Below are 27,366 nucleotides of genomic sequence, written 5' to 3' on the forward strand. Positions count from 1 at the left end.
AATAACCAGATTTAATGAGTTGGGAGAGGATTGGTTTGTTTGTGGAATTATTTTTATTGCAGCTCCTGAGTAAAGGAGTCACAGGCTGTGTCCACAGGCTGGAATTTCCTTTTAGAGGGTTCTAGTTAGGGAAATATGGAATACGAGAGAAATAAAAATTCTTTTAAAATAGTAATTTAGAATTTTAAAAAAATATTAATTTAATATAATTTTGCTTTATCTTATTTAATTTCAATGACTGGATGTAGAACTCAGTGCTCTGGTGGGGATCAGTCACAGTTTGGAATCAATGGTCTGGAAAGTTTTTTCCACCCTCAGGGATCCCATGAGGGATCTAAGAGGGTTAAAAAACCACCCAGAAATGTTGTGTGAGGAAGGAAGAACTAAGAAAAAAATGCAAAATGCTCTTTTTCCAAGCAAAAAATGCCACTGCAGCCTGGCACAGGGAGGGGAACACACTCAAAGCCCTGGGTAAATGTCCTGTTTGCAAATCCGTATGGGACATAAACCTACCCAAAACTGGAGTTTTGAATCCATATGGGACATAAGCTTAACAAAAACTGGGGTTCCCAGTGTGCAATTCCCATGGATGTCTTGGAATGCTTCAATGCTTCACACACAGTTTAACAGAACTTTGTATTTTCCAGTGAGAATGAATCCTTCATTCCTAACTGGGAGCTAACTCCGCAGCAATTAGATGGATTTGAGTTATTCAGAGAAAATCTTCTCTTCATTTTCCAGCACTGGGACATTCTCACAACCCTTCAAAGCCACCCCAGGACAGTTTTCATGGCTTATGAATAAATGGTAGAGAAGTTTTCCTCCCCATTCCCCTGGAAATTCCACTGTTCCCAAGTCATGAACTGCCCCTGTTTTCTTCCCTCTGCCTTTCCACACTCACCCTTTCCCAATCCCTGCTGGCACAGCCATTGCCAGCACACCTGCCACTCACAATGGGATGGAAGCACAAAACAAAACAAAAAAATCCTGCATTTTTCCAAACCTTCCCTACAAATGGGTGCTGGTGGGACCCAACCAGCTCATCCCAAAATCCCTGTGCCTGTGGGAGCCTGGCTGGGTGACTCCTCCAGGTGGAAAGGCTCCCCTGGGGCCATTGGTTCCAAAATCCAGGAATCACAACGGGGAGGGGGCACAGCTCCTTGGTTTGGTCCCTTTTCCAGCCAGATCTGGATTTTCCCCTTCCTGCCATGTCTGGGCCATCCCACTTTTCCACTTGAATTTCCTCCTTTGGTACCACAAGAACCTTCTCCAAGCAGGATTAACTGGGAGCACCAACGAATTCCTCTCAGCATCCCACAGTCCCCAGGTAAAACAAACTGAAGATTAGAACATTTTGATTTTGAGTGAAATTCTCAGCAGCTGCTGTTTCAAAAATGGGGAATTTTCCCGAGTTCCCTCTTGGAAGTAAATCATGGAATCCCAGAATGGTTTGGGTTGGAGGGGACCTTAAAGCCCACCCAGTTCCACAGAGCTCCAGTGAGGATTTGAGGCTCCTGGATTGTTTGGATTGGCTCCCTCATGATGTTGGAAATGTCTCCTCCCATCACTGCCTAACATTTCCATCCCTGTGGTTTCATTATTCCACCTGCTGGAATGCAAAGCAGCAGCTCAGGGCACCAAATTCCATCATCAGCCCGGGGAGGAAAATCCCACAGCCCCACTGGGATTTAAAAATGGCCACTTTAAAATAATAATTTCTGACTTCCTGGGCTTTAGTTTGTTAGGAAACAAAAGAACATTCCTCACCTTCTTCCTTTCTTCTCTTGGCTTCTTCTTCACTTCTCTCCTTGGCCTTCAACGCTTCGTCTGCTTTGGCTAAAGGGAAGAAAATGAGCCGGAATTAGTTAAATTTATCCTATCAAATCATGGAATCATGGAATGGTTTGGGTTGGAAGGACCTTAAAGCCCATCCAGCCCCACCCCTGCCATGGCAGGGACATCTCCCACTGTCCCAGGTGCTCCCAGCCCCAGTGTCCAACCTGGCCTGGGACACTGCCAGGGATGGGCTGTCAACAACCTCTTGCCAAACAATATTTCCTGGGATTTAAACCCAATTTCATGTTCCTTCCTGCAGGCCCCACAATGAAATCCACGTGCCTGACAAACCAGAGCTTGGTTCTTCATTAATTTTATTGGAAGTCATTCCCACAGTCAAGGAATGGCATAAATGGGATTGTGGAGGGTAATATCAGGTCAATATTAGAGGCAATATTAATTCAAGACAAATCCCCACATTCATTTTGGGGTAAGCCCAAACTGCACCAAACATGGTGCACCCATGAAGGGGCAGATTTGCTGCCACAGTGAGTAATCCAGCAGACCTATTTTGAGGATAAAACAGAAACCAAACAATATTTCCAGGGCTGCAGACTCTGTTCAGAGTGGGAGTCAGACAGCTCTTCCTCAGGACTTTATTAGGTAGTACACAATTTCCTCTTCACTCCAAATCACAGCAGCAGTACTTCATCCATGTTACAACAATCTTCTTTAAAAAGAATCTTTTTCCCTCTAGAAACCTCTTCCCTTATTACTTAATTATCTACCAGTTGCTCAACTGCAGGGGTTTTCAAACACTTTCCTACAGATGTTAAAGAAGATTAAAAATATACAGCACAGTAACAAGGGACTATCAATATACTCTGTAAATTAATTAAATTTCTGTTCTAGCACATCATTTATTCCAAAGCATTAATGTCTCAAAGGAGCCATTCTCTTTTATTGCCATCTCACTGCCTGATGAGTGAACTAAGTGAGAATAAGTCTCTAATAACATTATACTTGATGAAATATTAAGTTTTCAAAAGTATCACCAGGCCAGAAAGAGAAGAACCAACAAGGACCAGGAATCCAGCATTTACACCAGGCCCTCTCAGGGAGGAAAATCACTATAAACTGTGCTCTGGATGGTAAGAGCTGAGTCAGATTTGCAAATATTTAATCCCAGCACCTCCTGAATTAAGCAAGAATTTATGAAAACCAAATTCAGCTCAGGAGGGAGGTGAAGGGCTCGTTCCTTTTTGGAGCCACCAGCTCCACCTTAGAATGCACAGCCTGGCCAGGGTGTCACAAAGTGATCCAATCACTGCACTGACAGCTGCCTCCATCTCCACAATTTTATACATATTTAGACAACACTTAAAGCCGTGAAATATTAAAACTTTTTCTGCCACTGAAGATCATTACAAGAATCTATTAAATCCCATAATAAAACCAAACCACGAGTAACTCTAAAGAGTTTTACTTCATTTACACTTTATTCTCCTTGGTAAAAGGACAGGGATAATAGAAATTCCATTTAAATTCAATTTTGGTGATATGTGTAATTGTAGATATACCCCTTGAGTCATGTAAAATGCTCAGCTTATGTTTCTTTCAAATTATCCCGCTCCCATTCCCATTCTGCTCCTTACAACTGTCTTCAATATGTATTAGCAGAGCTCATTAGGCTGGAATTTAATAATGCAAACATCAGGTGGATTTCAAGACCCTCCATTATCAGCACAAGATGGATTGCTCATATAGCTCGTGGGCCAACTGGGCACAATTTAGATTCAATAAACTACCAGGCCTAAATTTGATTTATCTATTCCACTGAGCTACTTTGTTCTTCCTGCCCGATTTGTTGCTGCACAGGAACAATTCATTGGGTATCTCAGTGGCAAAAAGATATTAAAACACACAGGAAAGATGCTGCTGGTCAATGAATAAATTTTTAGCTTGTCTTTGTTAACTTTAAATCGCTGATTTCCAGCCCTTGTAAGTCAACTTAAAACTGCTGCCCAGGCAGAGCTTGGCCTTTCAAGTCCTGGTTAATTAGAGGGACAATGGGGCAATTTAGGAAGTATCACGAGGACAATTCTCCACACAAAATCGCTCATTAACAACAATTTAACTTAGCCCATAAATCTCCAGAGCAGTCCTCGAGCTCACAGGGCTCTGTCCACCGCGAGCAACACAGGCACTGAAACTCTGAGTTACTGCCAGGATTTAACATCAAAAGGTCTCCTCAAACATTTCCCATTTCTGTCATTTTTGCACAGAATCCCAGAATGGGCCAGGCTGGGAGGAACCACAGTGGCTCATCCTGGAGAACATGGCACAGGATTGTGCCCACTCCTCTTCTTCCTCTCCTTCTCCTTTTCTTCTTCCTCTCCTTTTCTTCTCCTCCCTCTTATTCTTCTTCTTTTCTTCTTCTCCTCCTCCTCAATGCTGTTATTATTATTATTATTATTATTATTATTTAGTGAATATATTGTCGTTCACTGCCCAAGTGCCATCAAAAGCACTAAAAGAAATTCACTTTTCTCAAACCAAGCTGCAATTAAACAGCATTAAAAGATCTTTACAACTTGAGGGTTGGATTTGATGGTCTGGGAGGGCTTTTCCAGCCTAAAGAATTCCATGGAACCCCTGGGAGTGCCCAAGGTTGGGAAGCAGAGTCCCTCCCTGATGGATGGGTGATGCTTTAATCCCAACCAGCCTCCCACTGGGCCAAGGTGAGATTATTCCAAGCAAAGCTGCTAATTAAGAGAAACCAGGCAAACTGTGAATTATTCCAAGGTAGAAAGAGGGCAGGGGATATTTTGGGGCTGGAAAGGGCATTTTGGAGGAGCCCCTGCAGCAGAGCCCTCTCCCAGTGCATGGGAGCAGCAGGGAAGGTGCATGGAAAAGACACAACCCCTCACTAAGGAGATTTCATTTTCCTGTCACAATTAAAAAGAGAGGAGTGTCAGAACACCCACAACTGCAAACCACCAGAGGTCTGGAAAAATAAATTAATTCAACATAATTGTGGACTTTCCAACTGCTCAGAGTTGAAAATACAAGATGTGTCTGAGGAAAAGAAAGCCAAGAAACTGTAAAAACACATGGACATCTCATTTAAAATGCAGCCAACCATCCACGGTGCTCATCAGAGAGACTTCACCTTTTTTTTTTTTTTAACACAAACATTTTTGCACTTATAAAATATTCAGTCAGCTCACATATAAAAATACAAGTGGAATCCATTATTAATTTACAAGGCCCTGTTTAATTTACATGCTATTTTTCTCTGGTATATTAAATTTATCAAGGCTTGTGGAAATCCTCTCCACTGAATATTCATGGCTGACGTGTAAAATTATCTGTTACCCATCTGACAAATTCCAGCACAAACTCCAAACAACCACTTGCTCAGAGCATTCCTCTGACAGCAACTCCAGGAGCAGCACCCAGGAATTCTGAGTTCCAGAGGAAAAGTGACACCACCACACACATTCTGATCACCCCAGGTTTAAGCTGGTTTTCTGTATTTTTGCCTTTAGTAACGTTTCACCCCACATTTAAACACCACCAACATTCCTGGAGGTCTCAGAGGCCTAAATGAGAGTATGATTCTATCAATCCATGACCCCACAACTCCACGGGGCTCTGTGATTCCATAAATCCATGTTTTGGGTGCTCACTTGCCCAGTCCATCGTGTCCATGGCCACAGAGCTCTCCCTGGTCACACCTGGAACACCCAATTCCCAAACATGGGAGTTCTGCTCTTGCTGCCCTGTAATTTAATTACACCAGACCCTAATTATGGATATTGGAGCCCTGAGCATGAGGGTGAGGATGGAGCTCACTGCCCCTCCCCAGCTCTGCCAGTCACACTTAAAAACTCCCCAGAAGCCCAAATCTGGTTATTTTAAACTTCGCTGAGTTCCCAGGGGAACACACTCCCAGTGTTTGGAAGGGAGATGTTATCCCACTGATTCCTCCTGCTGTAGGAATGCTACTCCTCACCTCTTCAGCAGCAGTTCCCTGCCCTTTGTCATTTCAGAACATATTCCTTATTTTGGGATAAATGTCCCGTTATGGCACAGTTAACAAGCAGCTGGCTCACAGCCACGAGGGTTTTCCCAAATATTAAATGGATTTTTGGTAGAAGATAAACCCAAAGTCATGTGCAACCCAACTGAAAAAACACAGGCAAAACCCAAACATTGTCTTATTCCAAAGGATAACTGAGATATTTGTGGTCATTTGGTGTAACGAAGATATGGGTTTATATTGGGTACAACCAAGATAATAACCAAGATAAACCCTTTCCTACCAAGCAGGCAATTTTCCCCCTGTTTCTTTCATTGTTGCCATTTTCAGGAAGCAGTTTGTGGCTCACCTGCTGGCTAGGAACAGCACAGGGCCGGGAGAGAGCCCAGCAGGAAAGAGAGAATATCCAAAACCCTGCTGAACAGTCCAGAGGGGTGGGATATGAAACCAGCTCTGTGCAGAGAGGGAGGCAGGCTCATCCCTGGCTGGAATACCAACGTGCAGGGCAGGGATCTGGGAGGGCCACGGGGTGCTGGGCAGGGAAGGAAGAACTGAGAGCTCAAATCCACTCTGGTGAGCAGGGCCCAGCTCCCCAAAGGCCTCCCCGGTCCCGGTGACTGCCTTCTGTATTAAGACTGCCTTTCTCATCACTTAATGCTTATTTTCATCACTTTGCTTAAAATATTGATAATCAATTAGGGCTACGTCTGTTTTGCCACAGAATCTGTGTCACAGTCTATCAGCCTGTCAGGGCCAATTCAATCCTCATTCAAAGTTAATTTTTTCTCCATAAATCCGCCTTTGGAGGAGTCATTAGGCGCAGAACATAGCCCGAGGTGCAATCACCTATTCTCTTTCATTAGAGGCAGGCAGGGAAGGTGAGGGAGATTATTAGAACTTTGGAATGATCACAAAGCAGCGTGCTGCCTGTCAGATCCCCCCAACATTTCATTCATCTCGCCCGCTCGCTGCCAACGCTTCTAAATGGACATTATTCATGAACATCTGTGACACGCTGAATATTCCAGGCTGGCAGGGATGAAAAAGCCATGCCCCCCCTTTGGCAAGGAAATTAATTCTGTGGTCAGAACAATTAGGAATAGAACAAACTTGCTCCGTGATGTTATTTTTAGGCTTTCCCGAGATAGCCCCCTTAGAAAGGTGGGATTTTTGGTTTTCAAGCATAAATGTGGCCACTCCAAATGGTCAAACGCTGGTCAAACATTGGAATGATGAAAAAGCTGTGCCCCCCTCGGACCGAGAAATTAATTCTATGGTCAGAACAATTAGGAATACAAAAAAAAAAACACTTGGTTTGTGTCGTTATTTTTAGTCCTTCCAAGATATTCCACTTTTAAAAGTGTTATTTCAGAACTGGATTTTTTTGAGTCCACTCTAGAGGGTCAAACACTGTATTTTAAGGTATTGCTGAACAATGTGCATTTCCTTTGCTATGGAAATAGATTGTTGGTTGGGTTTTTTTACAAACAATTACCAAATCAGCAGGTTTGCAATCTGATTTGTTGATACCCTTCCAAAACGCAGCCAAATGAAACCCCACGTTGGATTTGAAATCGCTGCCATCTGAAATTCCAGCCCACTTCACTCCTGGTGGGAAAGCAGAGTGGGAAACAGATTTCCACAATCAACTCTGTTTATTCCTATTTCCTTCCAAGGAACACGTGATGGCCATCCAGGCATTTCTGAGGTAGGAATGGCAGAAATGCTGGTGCAAGAGACAATCACCCACAAAATTCAATAAACCACCACATTTTCCATGCATATTCCCTTCCTACATGCAGGGGGTTAAGATGTAGCTACTTGGGGGAAAAAGTCATTTCCATCTAATGAAATCACATCAAGTAGTTCCTTGAATCTCATTACAAAATTCAAAAGAATAGTCATTTACATTTTTTTCCCTGATATTACCAGGAAAACAGTGTTCTCATCACCAAACTTCCCACAGCCCCCATCATTCTCCTCCCCAAATATCCTCCTTTTCCAGAATTAAGGGCCAGATCCTCAGTGAGTTCAAGCTGGCACAATTCCATTGACTTGAGCTGAACCAAGCCCATTTACTCCAGCTGAGGATCTGGCACTCCCTATTTATAATAATAATCCTAAAGAAGACTTAATCAGCAGCTCTTGGCTAGGTACATTCATCCATCATTTAGTGCATCCCTAATTTCTTTCTTTCTTTCTTTCTTTCTTTCTTTCTTTCTTTCTTTCTTTCTTTCTTTCTTTCTTTCTTTCTTTCTTTCTTTTCTTTCTTTTCTTTCTTTTCTTTCTTTTCTTTCTTTTCTTTCTTTTCTTTCTCCCATAGTTTCCCCCCCAAACACACATTGGAGGAAAAATCCAACCTTGAATAGGGTTTAACACTAAGGATTAATTGGCTTCTGACTGATTGCAGGGGCTGCTGTTAAATACTGCAAGGATTTGTATCCATTCCAGAACAGGCTGTACATTATCCACCTGAACATCTCCTAACCCTGCCCTGTTTCAGCTGGGATCTGCTGCCCCAGCCTGCAGCCCAGCTCAGGAAAAGAGCAGAACTGGATGTGGAACTGTCACCTCGGATCTTCAGCCCTGGGGAGGACACCAGCCCTCAGAACAGCTCAGTGATCCCAAGGGAAGCGCTCAAATGGACCTTCCAGGGGAGAGGGGTGGGAATCATGGAATCAGGAGATGGTTAAGGTTGGAAAAGCCCTCTAAGATCATCAAGTCCAGCTGTTGATCCAGCACTAACCCTGTCCCCAGGTGCCACATCCACACATTTCCTGAACACTTCCAGGGATGGAGGCTCCACCACTGCCCTGGGCAGCTCATTCCAAAGCCAGATCACCTTTTCCAGGAAGAAACTGTTCCTCAAATCTAATCCAGACTTCCCCCAGTGCAACTTGAGGCCATTTCCTCCAGCTGATGAGAAAGGAAGAGCTTCCTCTTCCTCAAGGAACAAAGAGCTAGGGAAAGTAAAAGGATGGCCTGGAGTTAAACCTGCCCCTAAACCACTGAGACAAAAGAAGCAGCAACATTTAGGAGAAAAAAATAAATGTCATATATAAAAGCTGATGGAGTAAAGGATGCTGTTATTGCTATATCCCTCAGGAATAATCCCCAGCTCAACCAGAAAACCAAGAAGCAATCCCTATGAAAAACTTCAATTTGCTTGAATTTATTGAAATTGTTCTTCAGGCAGTATTTGCTCCAGAGCTGTTTCTTTCCCCCTGGCACACCATGGGTGGACAAAGGAGAGGACAATGGACAGGGCTGTCCCAGGTCTGGTGAGCAGGTGAGAGGAGGAAGCCAGGCTGGATGGGGCTTGGAGCCACCTGGGCTGGTAGAGGTGTCCCTGCCAGGCCCTGCAGTCCCCATGGAAATGCTGTCAAAGCCACCACACAAATTCTGAAGGACAAATTCAGGCTGCTTTTTTCCTCCTCAGTGACTTCAGTGCTCCCTTCCCTGCGAGGATCTCAGCCCAAATCACCGCTCTGTTGTAAGCAGAGCTCAACCAAGCCCTGCAGCTCCATGGACTCTGTCCCACCCCACACCCCAAAAACCACTCAATCCTCATGGGATCTGCCAGCCACCAGCTCCACCACCCATGAGAAATCACCCTGATCTCGTACTACCCACTTACCTTCACGTGAAAACGTACCAGCTCCTCCATTTAATTCCACAAATAAATCATTTTAATTCAAAAAACACTTTCTTGCTAAAAATATAACCACAAAGACAAATTACTTAAATGATTTCTGGGGAAAAAAAAATGGCACCGTGCCTCAAATACAATTGTCATTACAGGCTGTAGATTGGCAATGACAGTCAGCTTTTCTTTCTGGGGTGAGGGCAGAATTCAGCCTGACAGCTTGTCAGCAAACTTGAAAAATTCACTCCCAAAACTTCGATTCCAAACGAGCTCTTCTTTCATCTGCCAATTTCCCGACGTCAGGAATGGCCACGTTAAGTGAAAATCAAGTAGATGACAACTGCTGTGGCTGCGAGAAGGAAGCAATAAAGCACAGAGCACACACAGCTGAGAGCAGAACAGCTCTGAGAGGAGCCAAAGCGGCCCCAGCACCTCGGAGGGCTCCGGGAATTTCCAGCTCCTGTTTGCAACCCGATAAAAACATCAGGAGTGGAAACATAAGGAATAAAGCTGTGTAAGTGGAGCATACTTAATCAAGAATGGAGCACAATTAATATTCAAATAGTGGTGCAAGGAGGCATTTTTGAGGATTTTTTGAAGAAAGAGGGAAATTTGTTCACCCTATGTACGATCCCTTCCCCCTCTGACCACGATGTTAATAAAAAACCTTCGTGAAGCAACAAAACACAAAAAATATCAAAAAGCACATTTGAAAGTTTTTTTAAAACCCCTGTAAGTGCATAAACACCAAGACAGGGTTAAAGACAAAGAATATTAGCAGCAAGGAGTGTTAACTCACAGAGATACTGAACAGGGCACTGGAAAATCAGGAAAGGACGAGGTGGAAAACTTCAGAGCTGGAAAACTTCGGGGTGGAGGCGCAGCAAAGTCCCAGGATTGAGCGAGCTGGAGCTGCGGAATCATGAGACAGGCAGCCACAAGAAGCTGACATCTGGCACCAAAAGGGGGAGCGTGTGTCAAGGGAAGATTTGTGGGGAGGACTCCCAGGCGATGCCAGCACACACTCGATTGCAGCCTTGGGAACATCCTGGCCGAGAAAGGGATGGGAGACTCCACGTTCCCAGCCCGTACCCTGAACTCCTATAACCATTTATACTCAGCCTCATTAAATACTCCCCCAGGATAAAAGAGGTAAATATATTGCTTAAATATTCAGTGGCTGGCTGTAAAATTTCATTGCAGATTAACTGATGAAGATGAAGAAATGCTGCTGAAAACAAACAATTTATCTTCACTGGGCACAGCAGAGCGCTCCTGGAACCCCGCCAGAGGCTCTGTGGGTTGGAATTCAATACCTGCATTAAAAGAAAACTACACCCCTACTACACACCAGGCTGAACATCCCTGAGTAAACAGTTTGCTGCAGCAGCGCTTAAATAATTCAGGAAGGAATTTGGGGTAGCAAACATTTTTTCTGAAGTACTGTGTGGCTTAATGTACTTCAAATAAATGTTTGTTTTTAAAAGTTCGAGTAGAGCCCATTAGAGCAAGTGGGAAAACAGACAAATCCAAGACAGAAAACCACCAAAGCACTGATTTCCAGGAGAGCAGTGAAGAAAGATTTGTCATCAGGGAGGAAGTCACCGCCAAGGGCACGGAGCTGATAATATACACATGCATTCCCACTGCTCATCTGCAGCCTTGAGAGATTCCAACTGGCTCTCATAAGTCTGGACAGCATAATTTTCCCTCAGACACATGTGCATCCATATATTTGTATAAAGCTGTAGCAAAGTAATAAATAAGCAGCCTTATTCAACACCAGAACTTCCATAAACTTTCTCCAATTAGGTTTCATTTCCAGCCAGCTTTAACTTTGGATGGGAGAGCTCTGCCAGGTACTTCAGGAGGGCATTTCTCTCATTCTTAGAGAACAGAAATAATTTGAAATACTAAAATGTCATTGGGTGTTGAAGGGTTTTAACCATGAGGAAAGGGAATGCACATACCTGTGTGGGACTGGCAGCAGAGCACCACTGAGGCCCCCATGCTTCATCCATCAGCAGGAACCTGGCTCTGAGCTTGCACATGCACCCACGGGATGGCTGGGTACCCCTTATATTGAATTTGTGCTTTTTAATGAAGATGATTGTGTTAATCACACTTTTAATTGCACTGCTCTGTCGCCCAAGCACAGAACATGGAATGGTTTGGGTTGGGAGGGACCTTAAATCCCATCCAGTGCCACCCCTGCCAAGGGCAGGGACACCTGCCACTGTCCCAGGCTACTCCAAGCCCTGTCCAACGTGGCCTTGGACACTTCCAGAGACTGAGGTGTCCTTCAGAAGGTGGCAGAAGGTTGAACTGGATGGTCTCTAAGGTTCCATCCAACCCAAACCATTCAGGGATTCTATAAAAAATTCTTAAAGAAAAATCACCCCTTTTTCAGATAACTTCCATCGTAACATTTTTGGAAACAATATTAGAAGCTTATATTTACAATTTGTACAAATATTGCAAGCAGGCTAATAACCATCTCCAAAACCCCACTGAACTGCTTTAATCCCTATTTTCTGCCAATACTGGATATCCACTCCTCTGAAGAGCCCCCAGCCAATGGGATTGAGGCCAGGCTGGTTTGACCCTGTGGTGAGAGCAGGTGAAGCAGTGATGGTTGAGGGGCTGTGCTGGGCCCAGGGCAGGGTTAGGGTTAGGATTAGGGTTAGGGTTAGGGTTAGGATCAGGGTTAGGCCAGCTCCAGCTCTATGTCCGGAGCCGCATCCCAAGCGCTCCTCCCGCTCTCGGAGCCCCGTCCTGCATCCCCCCATGGATCCCTCCCATCTCTGGGCTGATCAGGGCCCAGGCAGCCCCCCCAGGGCTGGAGCCTCCCATCCCACTCTGCTGGCAGGGAATGGCTGCCCAGCACTGCTGGGAGGCTCCGCTGCCCCCAGCCCGAGGCCCATGGGAGGGGAGAGGCAGCTCCAGCTGGGAATTGTCCAGCTCCGAGCCATGGACAGCACAGGGAGCTCTGCTCCCTCTCCCTGGCAGCTGCAATGCTCCAAGCGTGAGTTTGATTACACTAATTAATATAACATTATCAACAGATCTTCATATTGATCCCTCTCCCTCCTTTCTAATGGAAAATTCCGAGCTCACAGGAGGGAGTTGAGCGAGGTTCATGGTTTTAATCCTACCCCAGCTTTAGGATGGGTTTCCTCCAAGTGCCCCTGATTCCTTACACCACCAAGTGTTTTTTTTTTTTAATCATTTAATAGTTATTATTTCATATTTTTGTATTTTCCTTTGTTACAGTAACATTCACCACTTTGTTACCAGCCAAATCAATTAAAAAAATATCATGAACACACACATCCATTATTTTCACTGAGACTAACAAAAACATTAAGTTGAAATTAATAATGAAGCTGAGCTTTGATTTTAAACTTAATTTACTAAAAATAAACTAATAGAATCATTAAGGTTGGAAAAGACCTTCAAGGCCATCCAGTCCAACTTTCAAGAATTATTTATGTTGTTGTTCAAAGTTTCTTTCCATAGCAGGTGACTAAATCATTTAAATATGAATGATTGCAAATAGAATGTACTGTCAAACAACATTTCATGTCCACGAGAAAGAAAAATGAGATGCTATTCCTGAAATTACAATACAAATGATAAGTATTTTAAATTTTGGAATTTTTCCCCTTAGTTTACAGTGCAACAGGGCTGTTCCTTATTACCAGGCCCAATTCCACATGGATCAAACCATAAAGGAGTTTTTAATCCCCCAGCTTTGTCCTTTAAAACTCATTTAGCCCTATCCCAGCCTGTGGCAGGAGTGGGCAGCACTAATGGGCCCCAGCTCCCCCCATTCATCCCCAATTCCCCCAGGTGCTCTCCCTGCTCGTGCCCAAATGGCACCAACCTGTTGTGCAGCACATCCCTGAAAAGCCCAGCCTGGATCATCCCCAGGGATGAAATCCCTGCAACCACTCCAAGCTGTTCCTCTGGCTGCGTGGAAAAGCCCTGCCCTGCCAGCCAGGCCAAAGAGGAAACCAAATGAAGCTGATTTTAAGGCAGAAAAAGTCAAAGTGGGGTCCTTTAAAGCAACCCCTCACGTGCCAAATACATCAGGGGCTGCTGCACACGTTTGCTGCCTAAAATCTGGGGAAAAATTGGGAAATGCCAAGCACTGTGATGTTCTAAGGGAATTTGTGTTGAAACACACTGATATTGGTAACAAAACCTGACACTTTCAATAAAAACCACCTTACACTGAAAGCTCTGCACAGCTCTGGTTCTAGCCCCTCGATATTTGTTCAATATTTGGTGTTTCTGAGCAAACCCCTTGGTTTTATGCCCAAGCTCACACGGGGAAGGAGCGGGGCTGCTCTGCTATTCCTGCAGCCACAGCCAAAGCCCTGATCCCGAGGGATGGGATGATACAAACCCCACCCAGGACACCCAGGGGATGCTTAAAGCAATAAAATGAATGGTATTTGTCACCCTGGGCAGCAGCAGGGCCCAGGGAGGGAAGGGCACATCCAAAATCTGCTCCTGAGGAAACACCTGAGCTCGGGATCCAGCCCACACAAACTCCAAGCCTTTTCCATTTTCTTCCTCCACGCTCCCAAGTTTAATAAACAACAAACCCATCATTTTTTAACACTTTAACCAGCGAGAGCAGTGATTCATAACTCTGTCATAATTAAAATTTTATGGCAAATACACACAGCCATCAGTCATCCAGGCAGGAACGTCCGAAAAAAGTGGGATTTCAATTTATAAACCCGTGCAGGATTGTATGAGTTACACTGTATAAAAGCACATTTCTAGGGAGTTATTGAACTGGGGAAAGCAAAAGTTGGTTGGGTTTATTTTTTTAAAATCAAATACAGAGGAGGTTATGAATTTGTTGGTGCAGTGGCTCCGTACAGTGACTGATGGTTAAAAAAGGGAAGGAAATATTATCCTGTGTCTTCTTCCAGAGCTGCACTAACCAAGTTTGGTGCTGTCCCTGGTGTTCCCTAATGCCACAGACATAGATTTCCTGAAATTATTAAAAACTCCCAAAAAAAGAGAGAAAAATCCACATTGATGCCAGGGGATAAAAGGGGTAAATCAGTGAAATTGGTGAATTGTGAGATACACATGTACAGAAACATTTTAACGTTTCTGTAAACATTTTAATTCATTCAATTTCAATTCATTTTATCCCAGCAACAACATGGAATTCTCTGAATGAATGAAAATAATGGAATTTTTTTCTGGTACAGACACACATTCAAGGATTTCCAAAATTTGTGTTTGGCTCTCCAAGATCCATCCTGGATCCAGACATAAAATGAAGTACTCTCTAAAACATGGATCAGGGTAATTTTACTTTTTTAATATACAGCTGGGTTTAGGATACAGTAGAGAATAAAGAAATGTTTGCAGATCAGTTTCACAAGTTGCATTTTTGCTTAGAAATACAAGAAACAAAAAAACTTTTCAGTAACTGTTTCTCATACCTGTCCTTAAAAGGACTAATTCCTAAATCCCATAAATGTTCCACATCACCTGGGAAATCCCTTCTGCTGGCACACACCCAGCTGTGTTCTACAATGCCTTGGTAGGGAGTGGATGCTCCATGGCTTTACAAGAAATTTCTATTTTTAAGACACAACTGACATCCCCCTTCCACCCTAAGGCCAGATGATGGGAATTCTTTGAATATTTAGGGATTCCCAACACTCTCTGCTGCTACAATACTGTCAGTATTTGAGATTTTTATCCACTTTTAAGATGAGAAGAATATCATGGGACGTGCAGGGAAAAGTTGGATTAAGTTTTCCAGTGAAAATGGTGAACGTGGCAATGCTGGGTATTTTCCAACCTTAATGATTCCATGATATAATTTCTACTTGGAAAAAGAATCAGTTTGTATTTTCACACATTCAAAAAATAAAACAAATAAATAAAAAGGGAAGAAAAAAGCTAAACATGAGACTTGGAGCTTGCACAAACTGTTATCTCAGGTCTCCCCAGTCCATTAAAGGAAGTAATTGAATCAGTTTGCGTTTTCTCCGTTAAAATCTCATTCAGAGAAATTTTATTGCCAGCCATCTAAATAGTAAATACTTATTATCCTCTCCAAATGAGGTTTTGCTTGCCAAGGGCAAAGCCATGGCTGTGACTGTGGCTCTGTCAGAGGTAGCAGAAGTGGAAAAGGTTATAAAGACACCATTAATGTCACGGGAGGGCCTCGCCAGCGCTCCGTAATTGGGGCCTTTATTCCCAGGCTCAGGCCCTGCTAATAGGATGCTTTAGGGTTTCTTTGGTGGCAGCCCCACATAATCACCTCCACCAGCTGAATGTGGGCGTTTATCTGCTGGGCCTGGGAATAAAATGTCAATAATGTGCAGCTGAAAGGGCCAGAGAGGCACGGCCAGGCAGGGCCAGCGCCAACGAGGGACAGCCACCCTGAGGAAGGGCACCAAAATATTGGGAATAAGGCTGGGAAATGAACCTTTAGAACTCAGTCTCTGCTGTAGGGAAACCTGGGAAAACAGGCCAAGTGGTAATACTGAGATTGATTTAAAACAATGTATTTATTTCTAACTCAACTGGCACAGAGTGCCCCAGCCCTGGAGGAGGCCAAGGAGCAGCCTGGCCCAGGGAAGGGACCCTGGCCCAGGGAAGGGCTGGAACAGGATGGGCATTAAGGTCCCTTCCAACCCAAACCAGTCTGGAATTCCATGTACTCCTCCACAACTTATTTCCTTTCCCCCTCAGCTTTGCCCACACTTCCACCAGAAAATGCAGACACAAATCCAGAGCTGCTGCAAGTTAGGAATGTACAGGAGGCAAAGGCAGAGCTGCAGAGAGTGAGAGCCCCAGGATGGTTTGGGTTGGAAGGGACCTCAAAGCCCCTCCAGTCCCATCCCCTGCCAGGGGCAGGGACCCTCCCACTGTCCCAGGCTGCCCCAAGCCCTGCCAATGGAGCCACAGTTTCCTCTTGCTCAAAGAAACTCGTCACTATAAAATCATTCACATTTCTCAGAGAAAACTCTCCAAGGGCTTCAGATCAGCAGCACAAAATGCTCAAAACCTTTAAGAAACTACTGATTAAATAGTTTTAGTGGGTATTTTAAGAACATAAGGGGATACACGATGGCTTAAACAAAGCAGCTCAGAAATCTTCAATAATAAATCACAGTGCAGCCACAGAGAAGAGAAACAGAGATGGAATTAAAGGGAGGATCTGCAATAAAGGCACCTAATTTGATTTTTCACATAAGCTGTGTTTTGAGACACTTCTTTTTTTCCTTGCTGGGTTGATCAATATGAGAGATTGGCAAAGGACACGAGTTTCCATTACTGTTGCCTTTTACTGATGATGCTGTTCTGCCCTTTCCAATGGATTCTTTCATGGGCTAGTGGCAACAGGGCTCAAATCACCTGATGCAGATTTAACTCAGTGTGAACTTGCCTTGCTTCACATTTGGAGGAGTGGTAAAACCTACTATTACAGCATCTGCTTTTCAAGAGCAGAAAATGCTGCTGGAAAAGTTTTTTCAGCAGAAAATGCTGCATAAAATCCTTTCCAAGTCACTAAAGTTACCAAACACCCCCAAGAAAACACAGATATGAAATATTCATAGAATAAAGGTGCGTAAACAACAAAAAGAAAATCAAAGAAAATTTTCTTATCGGCCTCTTAGGTGTGAGGAGAAATGCTTCACATATAAAATATGTTGGGGATCTTGCTTCCATCAACCTCTATGGCCCCCCACATTTGCAAAAACCTAAGTATGAGAACTGCCCTCAAACCACCCCAAAATCCCTGCTAATGACAGGCAGCAGCCTTGCAAAAAGCCCACCAGGACTGAAGAGTCCCTGCCAAGCACCCTCTGCTCCACGCTAAGATTTATTCGGCCGACACCTCATAATCATCTCTAAATCTAATGGGACACAAATGCATTTCATCACAGATGAAAATCTTCAGCGCTGCTCAAATGGAAATCAAGGAATTATTACAATCCCGTGGTCTGGCTTGCAGCAGGCATTAATCAGAAATCATAATAAATCCACACAGCACACTCAGGCAGCACATTAGTCAGGCGCTTTTGCATGATAACGACGTTGACTAATGGGCTCCGAGTTGGAAGGGTCAATCATAAACTCATCAAATGCTTCATTTAATTTCTTAATTTGGACAAACACGATTTGTTTATGGGAAAGATATCAGGTGTTCTTGAATGAATAATGGCTGTGAAACCAAAGTCCATTAATCAGCGCTTGATTACAAATGACTCGGAGATTGTTTGTTCTAATTTCATTCATTTGGGGCAACAAAGAGAACACGAGCGAGCGAAAGCACTTGGCCAAAATGGCACACTTAGTTCTCCATGTTTAATAAAGTTGTGATAAATGGGCTTTCAATAACTAAAACAAGGGGTTATTACCCATATTAAATACTGTCCCCGAGAAAATTAATATCTAGGACTTAGAAGGAGATGGTGCAGGCACACAACAAGGTGCTGGATGAGTGCTGAACTCCTGTGCTGGCATTCCAGCTTTTCCTGAAAGGATGGATGAGAACAGCACAAAACCAGCAGGGATTTATTTCTACTTCCTGAGAAATACTTTAAGAAAATTATGGCGTTTTTTGGGTTGGAAGGGACTCTAAAGCTCAGCCAGTGCCACCCCTGCCATGGCAGGGACACCTCCCACTGTCCCAGGTGCTCCAAGCCCCAGTGTCCAACCTGGCCCTGGACACTTCCAAGGATCCAGAGGCAGCCACAGCTTCTCTGGGCAGCCTGGGCCTGCCCACCCTCACTGGGATTTGTAATTAATTGAATTTAATCTAATCCATAGGTTCCTTTCAGCAAGATGATTCCAGCACACTTCCCACGCAGAAATTAGGGAGGCCCGCAACACCAGAACAGCACCAGCCAGAGCAGATGGGGCAATTTAAAACCTTTTCCTGGGCATTCAGGCTGTAAAATCCACCACTGGAATTTACATCTGTGGATAAAAACACTCTGCACTTTCACTTGTAGAAAATCTAAACATCCAGAGATGTTACAAGGGAAGCTGTCAGCACGAAGCTCCTGGACACCCATTCCTGGGGATGCCTGGATGACCAGAGCCCGCAGAGGGCAGCTGTGACAGACCATGTAAAACACCACAACTAAATATTTGCCCATCAATATTAAGAAATAACATCTCCCAAAAGACTTGCTAAAAACAAATGAGCCCCACGACCACATATGGTTTGCACAGCCAAACCAGTGGATAATTAAATTACAGCAAAGTTGCTAAATATGAATTGATATAAAACTTCAGCTAACTGAAAAATTGTCTTTGACTGCAGATCAATAGCAGGCCTGCAAGATTCATCTGCACATAATTAGCACAGAGATTTGCATCAAAATCCTGGATCCCATATGCTGCAATATTACAGAAACCCATTAGGCACCATGTAAGCCTGAGATACTTTTGGTGCCACAAAAAAAAAAGATCTTGGATAAAAATCTAACAAAAAATTAGAAATTCTAAAAGCTTTAGAATGATTTCTGAAGGCAAGAAATGTTCATTAGCTAATAAAGTTCCTCTAAATTCTACTTATAGGATCTGATTTTTATTATGGCATCCCTACAACTCCTCATTGGCTTCTTACTCTAAAAACAAATTGATATTCTACAAAAATAGTTCAAAGAAATTTTTTTAAGTCTCTTGCAAGAACCTAAAAGAGGTCCCTGAAGTGAACAGCTTTTAGACACCAACAGAATGATATTATACATTGCAAAAGTGAATTATTTCATTTCAAACACATTTATTCTCTACCTACACTCAATTAAAATCCTTTATTTTTTCAGCAATCCTGCAAATTCATTTAAATTATTTAATTAATTACTATTATGCAAATGTTTACAACCAGCTGCCCTTCAGAAATCACAAATTTTGTAAAGACAACATTGTTAATATATTAAAAAAGCAATTAATTGGAGAAAGACTATTTTTTTTCTACAGTTGTCACTTTGTGCGCTTTGTGTGCAGAAATTCTCACTTTTTTTTTAGAACTCTAATGAGATTATGAAGCTCTGCCAAGAGCTCAGGGGCAAAGAGTGCCTGAAGAAATGTGTGTCTGTCCAGCTTGGCTGTGAAGCTCATTGGTGTGGAGCACCCAGTTGAACTCAAAAACTTCCTGAATTTTCAGAAATTCAGTCTTAAAACACCTTGAATTCCCATCAAACACATAAAATAAAAACTAGCTACTTCTTCTAATGCACACCTTCTTGATTTTTAACTAATTGTTTAATTCTTCTGTAGCTCAGAGCTTTTCCAAGTGTTCTTTCTCCTGATGCTGTCACTGAAATGGGTTTTGACACCAAAATCTGCTGAGTAGGAATCAGCAGCTGACCTAAAAACTGGGTTCATTAATTCCGTAATTAGATAGATTTCCTAAATTAGCTGGGGTCCAAGAACAGGATAAACCTCCCCTATGGAGCCAGGAGAGAAGAAGGATCCAGGGAGAGCTCAGGGCCTGAAGGGGCTCCAGGAGAGCTGCAGAGGGACTGGGGGCAAGGATGGAGGGACAGGAGCCAGGGAATGGCTGCCAGTGCCAGAGGGCAGGGATGGGTGGGACATTGGGAATTGGGAATTCCTGGCTGGGATGGGATTCCCAGAGCAGCTGGGGCTGCCCCTGCATCCCTGGCAGTGCCCAAGGCCAGGCTGGACACTGGGGCTGGAGCACCTGGGGCAGTGGGAGGTGTCCCTGCCATGGCAGGGGTGGGATGGATGGGATTTAAGGTCCCTTCCCACCCAAAGCATTCCCTAATTCTGGAATCTCAGGTGGCCCTAGAGCAGGACATGAAGAGAAGGTGTTTGAGCCATCACTGCTGAGGCTCTTTCCAAGGTAATTCCAGTTTATTTTCCTTTCACACAGGGAACAGAACAACCTTTCCCAGACTGGTGAAGACTCACAAGGGATGAAAATTCCTCTCCTTGCTGGGGGTTCAGAAAATGCTCCACAAAACGCCCTCAAAACCCTCTGTAGCACCTCCGTCTATATTTGTCACAAAGAGAAAACATGATTCAAGGAAGAATTTGATTATTCAAACATGATTCAAAAAAGAAAACATGATTCAAGAAAGATTCCTTTGCTCTCCAAACAGAGATTTTTATATAAATAGAAGAAAAATTCAATTATCCAAAGTGTCATCTGCCACTGTTCAAAACAAATATTTGAAATTGATAAAAATTAGAATTTTATATTAAATCAAACCTATACAGCAACTGAATTAATCTTTTTTTCAATATTCAGAACTTTTAAGCTTGTTAAAAGTTCAAATTCTTGCAATTTCTGGGGCAAGAATTATTTTTAAAGCCTGCTTTAAATTTCCACGGAACAAGTAAAATATTTTAAGTATTATTTCATCCTTTGTGTGTATTTAACAGCACATGTTATCCACCCTCCTAAAATTCATTGCATAATTAGAAATTTAAATTAAAGCCAGCGAGTTCTCCATGGAAAGAACACAAATAAGAAAACTGAAAGAAATCCATCATCAAAACGAGAAATCCATAAACATTTGATAAATTTGGCAGTTGAAAAGAAGCCCCAATAAAAGGAAATTTTTCATACTTGTTGCCACCTGCCCGCCCGACTGCTTTGCATAGCTAGAAAAGAGCAAAATAGAGGCCAACCTATTTAACTAAACAGTTTTTATTAAAGTAAAAGAAAAGCAAGAATCTATAAAGTAGCAAGTGATCCTATTAGTTCCACCAGACTAAAATCATACAGTCTACGTATGTGGTCCTTTCAGCCACATCTGTTATGAGCCATTTTGATACCCAAAAGCAGAGAATATTTGCCTATATTTATCAGGCACTGAGTGCAAATCAGGCTTTTTCTCCTCAATAACTCCTGGTAGAATGGGTAGATTAATAAAAAAAAAAGGCAGTCAGAATTATAAAACATTTGTATTTACCAGAGCTAAGGCTGAAGTACTCATCGTATTCCATGATTTTCTCTTTGAGGAATATGTAAAACACAATAAAGATGCAGGCTACAAAATTAAAGGCAGCAATCTGATAGCATAATTCAAAGATGATGAGTTAAATATCCAATATCCAGAATTGGATTTGATAAATGGGAAATGTTTGGGATTTGTATTCCCCCATTTTCTCACATTTAGAGCCTCGGTCCCGAAGTTTCCTTTAAATAAACTCCGGCGAATTCTTTGCACAAAACGCCCTATTCTTGACTGCTCTTTCAGCCAGAGATTGAAATGCAGATCCCAAAAATACATCAGTCACTTATTTCAACTCTAGACCTTTGAAAATCCAGATCAATTGCCTTTTGTCACCGCCTTTATATGGAGAGTAAGAAATTTCTGCTTAGCACCATGGAAAAGCTCCCGGAGCCCTTTGGAAGCGGTGGCAGCATCAATAGTTCGAGACATCCGTGCGCTATTTCACGGGAATTTATTGACATTTTGGGAATATCCATCCATATTTTAATCTTTAAGAGAAAGCACAGGTGCCCATATAATTTACAGCACGCACTAAGCAGCTTTCAGGTTCTGAGGTTTGCCCTAAGCTCGGGATTTCAGATTTGCAACTTCTCCCTAAAAACCAGCGCCGGGAGCCACGCTCGGCACAAACCCCCGGCTCGGATCCTCTGCGTCCCTCGGTAATGAAGTCTGGGAAAGAAATCACAGACACCCAAGTGGTTTGGCAACTGTAAGTGACAGAAGCTGAGCTAAATCCTCTGTTTACACTGGGGATTATCCGGGTGGATTGTGCGGCGCTCCCGGAGCCGGCGCTGGTCAGGGGACGCTGCTCCCCGTCCGCCCGTGGGGCAGGGCACAAAGCCCCGGCCTGGTAGGAAGTGACCCAGAAGGAGATGGCGAGCAAGGATTTACACAAAGCCAGTCTGCCTCAGAAAAACTCCATATGACCATTAACTGGCCGGCAGGGCCTGCCAGGAGGCCTAATTACAGCCCTACAGAGCCCGCTAACAAAAGCTGGAGAGCTTTAGCCCAGGGATGATCTGCTTTATACTGACTTGAGAGAGTCCATATAGAGCGAGGAAAAGAAAGAGGTTTAGCTTGGAAATTCTCCCAAGAGACAAAGCATTGTGGCTCAGTCTGGAAGGCCCACATGGAACATACTTCAGATGGGCTTAAACATCCCACCCTCTCCAAATTAACATTCAACTACTGCCTGCTTAACATCTGCTCGGGCACAGCGACTTGTGGGAGGTTGTCAGAGGAGCCTCAAAAGGCTCCCTGGCACCTCAATATTAAGAAATCTAATTCAATAAATTGTGAAAATATGAATTTATAGCTGGGACCAACAACTTCTGAGGAATGAAAGGTTTTATAAATCAAAACTCAGTTGTCTCGAGAATGAAAGTGTTTGGGTACCTCTCAATATTGCCCTGCTTAATAACAACAAAACACTGACATTAATCTACACTTATAAAGAAAAAAAAATTCAAATTTAATGAAGTCAGCATGAATGCCGAACTTGGAGAAAAATCTCCTCAGCACTGTACAACCTAAAAATAAAAATGGCCATCTTACCCTCCTCCCCCACAGATACAGGTGAATATTTTTTATTTTACCTGCTCTCCTAATGAGAGACCAGAGTCACAATTCCCATCTCCAAATACACCAGGGGAAAAAAGAATCTCAATAATAAGAGCCTGATTTACTAGGTGCTGATTTCTGCCTTTCAGAGACAGCAGCTGCTATTGCCTAAAATAATATCTAGGTTAAATCCTAAAAGCAGGTTTTCTCAAGATCCTAAATATCTCCACAAGGGAAATGTTGATAGGGAAATGCAAACAGGGAATTGGAGAGCAGCTGTGGCTGCCCCTGGCAGTGTCCAAGGCCAGGCTGGACACTGGGGCTGCCATGGCAGGGTGGCACCGGATGGGATCTAAGGTCCCTTCCAGCCCAAACCATTCCATGATCCCACAACGTCAGCAGGGATGAACCAGGAAGGGACTGTCCCCAGCGTCCCTACAACCCCTGCAGGGGATTTGGAGCCCCTGCTTTGTCTGTCCCAACCAGGGAGGAGCAGCATCAACACCAGATCCACGACAATCCACTGGGAACACAGCACAGCTTCCTAGTCCCACTCAGTGGGCCTGGAACAATCCCTACAATGTGTACAGGTATTCCATGAGCTCATTCCCAGGCTTGGGATGGAGCTCTGTGCACACCAACAGCAGCTCCACTCCACCATCACTGAAGTCCAGAGTTCATTTCAATTATACTCAAAGAGAACATCCCCACAGCAGCAACAGCAATGAGCCTCAGCTCCTCAACAGCTGCTGGGTAATGGCTCAGCAGAAATTTATTTTTAAGTTTGAAGACTAAAAGGTGCCGATTTTGCAAGGAGTAAACACACAAAAATATATTGAAACAACATTTATCAACATTTCCAACTTCTTCTCACAGCAATTAAGTAAAAATTAAATTTAATTGACTGAATGCAGGACTTGGGGAGGAAGGTGGGGGATGATCCCATAAGTGCCTGGGATGACCAAGACTTGAATAAAGCCAGGAAGAAACTTAATTCTGTATTTTGGATTGTAAGAGACACAAAGATATTAAATCTCTTCTATTCCTTATGAACAACCTGCAGCTTCAATCTTAGATCCAGCCCTCAGTGGTGGATATTTAAATTTAATAATGTCACAGACCTTTGATAAGCTTTGGAAAATTTTGGAGCCCAGGTCACAATGATATACAACCCCAGTTATCTTTTGTACATCTCCCAGGTGTGAAATTAAAAAATGAGATGTGATTGATGGCAGCAGAATACACAAATTGTGCTTTTGAGGTCAGGGCTGTCACATCCATTTCATAATTACATGCTTCAAAGATTTATTAAAAGTTCTGGAGAACAAGGAATGCATTGGAAGAGAGACAAAGCAAAAGGCTGGATGGATTTTGGAAAAAGAAGTACATCAGCAATGTGAGGAGATTCCTCTAAACAGCAGGTTTCCAAAAGGGGGAAAATATATATATACTTGTACTGATTTAAAACAATGCCAAAAAATAAAGAAAATTGCAGAAAAAAACCAAAAAACAACCAAAATTTTGAGAGCATAGAATAATGCTTAAGTAGCAGCAAGAGCCAGACGATAAACATGAGGTTTTAGTGTAGGAAAAGATTTATTTTTATTTCCTTAAAGGGCTTTACTAAGTGCCAATGGTGGTGCAAACCAATTTAATCTTAACCTGAAATTCAAGTGAGCGACAGAGAACAGGATCAGCATCTGCCAAACACAAAGGGATAAAATCCCACCTGACAGCACAAAAATGAAGCAAAGTTTTGAAGATTGTCATTTACTCACCAGCTGCCTCCAGAACCATCTGCAGCCTGGCTTTGGCCTGTTCAGCAGGAGTCTGCAAGAGAGGATGGATCAGCTCACACCTGCTGGGACACGGGGCACTCCATGGGACATGGGGCACTCCATGGGACACGGAGCACTCCATGGGACATTCCCAGCCATAGGGCACTGGGCACTCCATGGGACATGGGGCACTCCATGGGACACGGGGCACTCCATGGGACATTCCCAGCCATGGGACACGGGGCACTCCATGGGACACGGGGCACTCCATGGGACACTGGGCACTCCATGGGACACTGGGCACTCCATGGGACACTGGGCACTCCATGGGACATTCCCAGCCATAGGGCATGGGGCACTCCATGGGACATTGCCACCCATAGGACACTGGGCACCCGTGGGACACTGGGCACCCGTGGGACATTCCCACCCATGGGACATTGCCACCCATAGGACACTGGGCACCCATGGGACATTCCCACCCATGCGACATTGCCACCCATGGGACATTGCCACCCACGGGACACTGGGCACTCCATGGGACACTGGGCACTCCATGGGACATTCCCACCCATGGGACACGGGGCACTCCATGGGACATTGCCACCCATAGGACACTGGGCACCCATGGGACATTCCCACCCATGCGACATTGCCACCCATGGGACATTGCCACCCACGGGACACTGGGCACTCCATGGGACACTGGGCACTCCATGGGACATTCCCACCCATGGGACACGGGGCACTCCATGGGACATTCCCACCCATAGGACATGGGGCACTCCATGGGACATTCCCACCTATGGGACATTCCCACCCATGGGACACTGGGCACTCCATGGGACACTGGGCACTCCATGGGACATTCCCACCCATGGGACACGGGGCACTCCATGGGACATTCCCACCCTCAGAGAGGAGCTCCTGCCACTCCATACCCACAGCAGCCAGAGGAACTCCCAGACTGGAGTCACTGAGGGAGGAATTACTGAGGAGATCTCCAGAGCTGACCCAAAGCACCATCCCCACCAGGTGGCTGTGGCACCATGACCAGCCCACACCCAGCTCCTCTCCCAGCCCTCCCACCCCCAGTCCTGCCTGGCTTCTGGGTGACCCTGCTCCACACAAACACACAGCTCCACAAAATGCTCCAGAACTGGGCTTAACATGATTAATGTGCTGAGTTTTTCACACTTTTCTCTTATCTGGGCTGATTTTTCCCTCTCCTGAAGGTATTGCTGCACATCTGTTGGCTTGAGGAGCACATTGTTGGCTGTGGCCCCACTATGCTAATCACCCCAGTGATGTTGCACTGTGTCCAATGTGTTTGCCATCCCCCCAAATGTGAAGCCACTCAAACGTTGCCACAGTTAAATTGATACACAAACCCTATTTGTCACGGAGTTCAGAAGTTGATTATTTCTGGAAGCGTCGGAGAAGTTTGGGAGGTTTCTGCTCTGCACTAAAAACAAAACCTGACGGGAATTTTTGGTGGCGTTTTGCAGCTTAGGAAACTCTTCTCAAGAGTTTCTCTAAATGGCTGCAAAAGGGAAAATTAAATAAGAAAATACAGACAAGAGCAGCTGTGGCTGCCCCTGGATCCCTGGCAGTGCCCAAGGCCAGGCTGGACACTGGGGCTGGGAGCAGCCTGGGACAGGGGAAGGTGTCCCTGCCATGGCAGGGGTGGGAATGGCATTTAAGATCCCTTCCAACCCAAGCCATGCCATTATTCCATGATTTTAATGGAATGGCAGAGCTCTTTGCCATGAATGTCCCAACTGGTGATGCTCTGCATGGCCTCACCACCCTCATCCACACCCACGAGGAGAGGCTGACAATGACAGAACAATTCCATTTCTACTCCAAGAATTCACAGACTGCTCCTTCCAATAGGAGAGATGCTGCATTAAAATGAAATTTAAATGAAGATCCAGGTTTTGGTTGTATAGAGATTGATTATTTTTAGCTCAGATTTTTGCTGTTTGCATAAACCCAGAATTACTGGGCAGAATTTATTATTATAGCTGCAATATGGATCCTACCATCAGACCTGATCACTAATCCTGGTGGCAGCAAGAAACATCTTGAAATTTATCATAAATTATCTTCCCATTTCTTCTTCTTCTTGCCATGAACTAATCATTGCAATCTGCTCTGGCATCTTTAGTACATCATGGGAGGAGAGGCAGGAGAGGAAGGGAAAGATCTGCTTTTTATCCAGAACCAACAGGCCCAGCTTCAGTTTCAGAGAAGCTTTACTTGGGTTTGTGGTTTCTCCATTCCATGACAACTGTAAATTTAAGAAATCCCACCAGGATTAGTTGAGTTTGGCAAAATTTTGCTGGACAAACAGAGAAGCAGAAGTATTTGGTGTCAAACACCACCTGTGCTCACGTCTTCACGTGAACAGTCCAAGTCCTTGTGCACCTCATGCATCAGGTGGGCTCTGGCATCCCAAAACACAATTTCCTATTCCTACAGCATATCCAGTTCAGATATTTACCCAAAAATACCCTGGATCCCTTCTTGCTGGCCACACAACCGGCACAGTTCAGCACCACTGACTGGAGA

The 27,366-nt window shown here is 44.1% G+C and overlaps 1 protein-coding gene across 2 annotated transcripts in view; it reads right to left on the minus strand.

Annotated features, from left to right (window-relative positions):
- The window catches only part of RSRC1 (arginine and serine rich coiled-coil 1), a 99,797-nt gene that overhangs the window by 14,412 nt on the left and 58,019 nt on the right, over window positions 1–27,366 (minus strand). For both annotated transcript variants that reach the window (XM_066556545.1, XM_066556546.1), the window contains 2 exons: window positions 24,793–24,844; window positions 1,768–1,836 (listed from right to left, as the gene is read on the minus strand). In XM_066556545.1, the coding sequence (XP_066412642.1) occupies window positions 1,768–1,836; window positions 24,793–24,844 (121 nt within the window). The remainder of the gene's footprint in view (window positions 1–1,767; window positions 1,837–24,792; window positions 24,845–27,366) is intronic.

Source organism: Molothrus aeneus, chromosome 10 (genome assembly GCF_037042795.1).
Source record: "Molothrus aeneus isolate 106 chromosome 10, BPBGC_Maene_1.0, whole genome shotgun sequence".
NCBI classification, from domain to species: Eukaryota; Metazoa; Chordata; class Aves; order Passeriformes; family Icteridae; genus Molothrus; species Molothrus aeneus.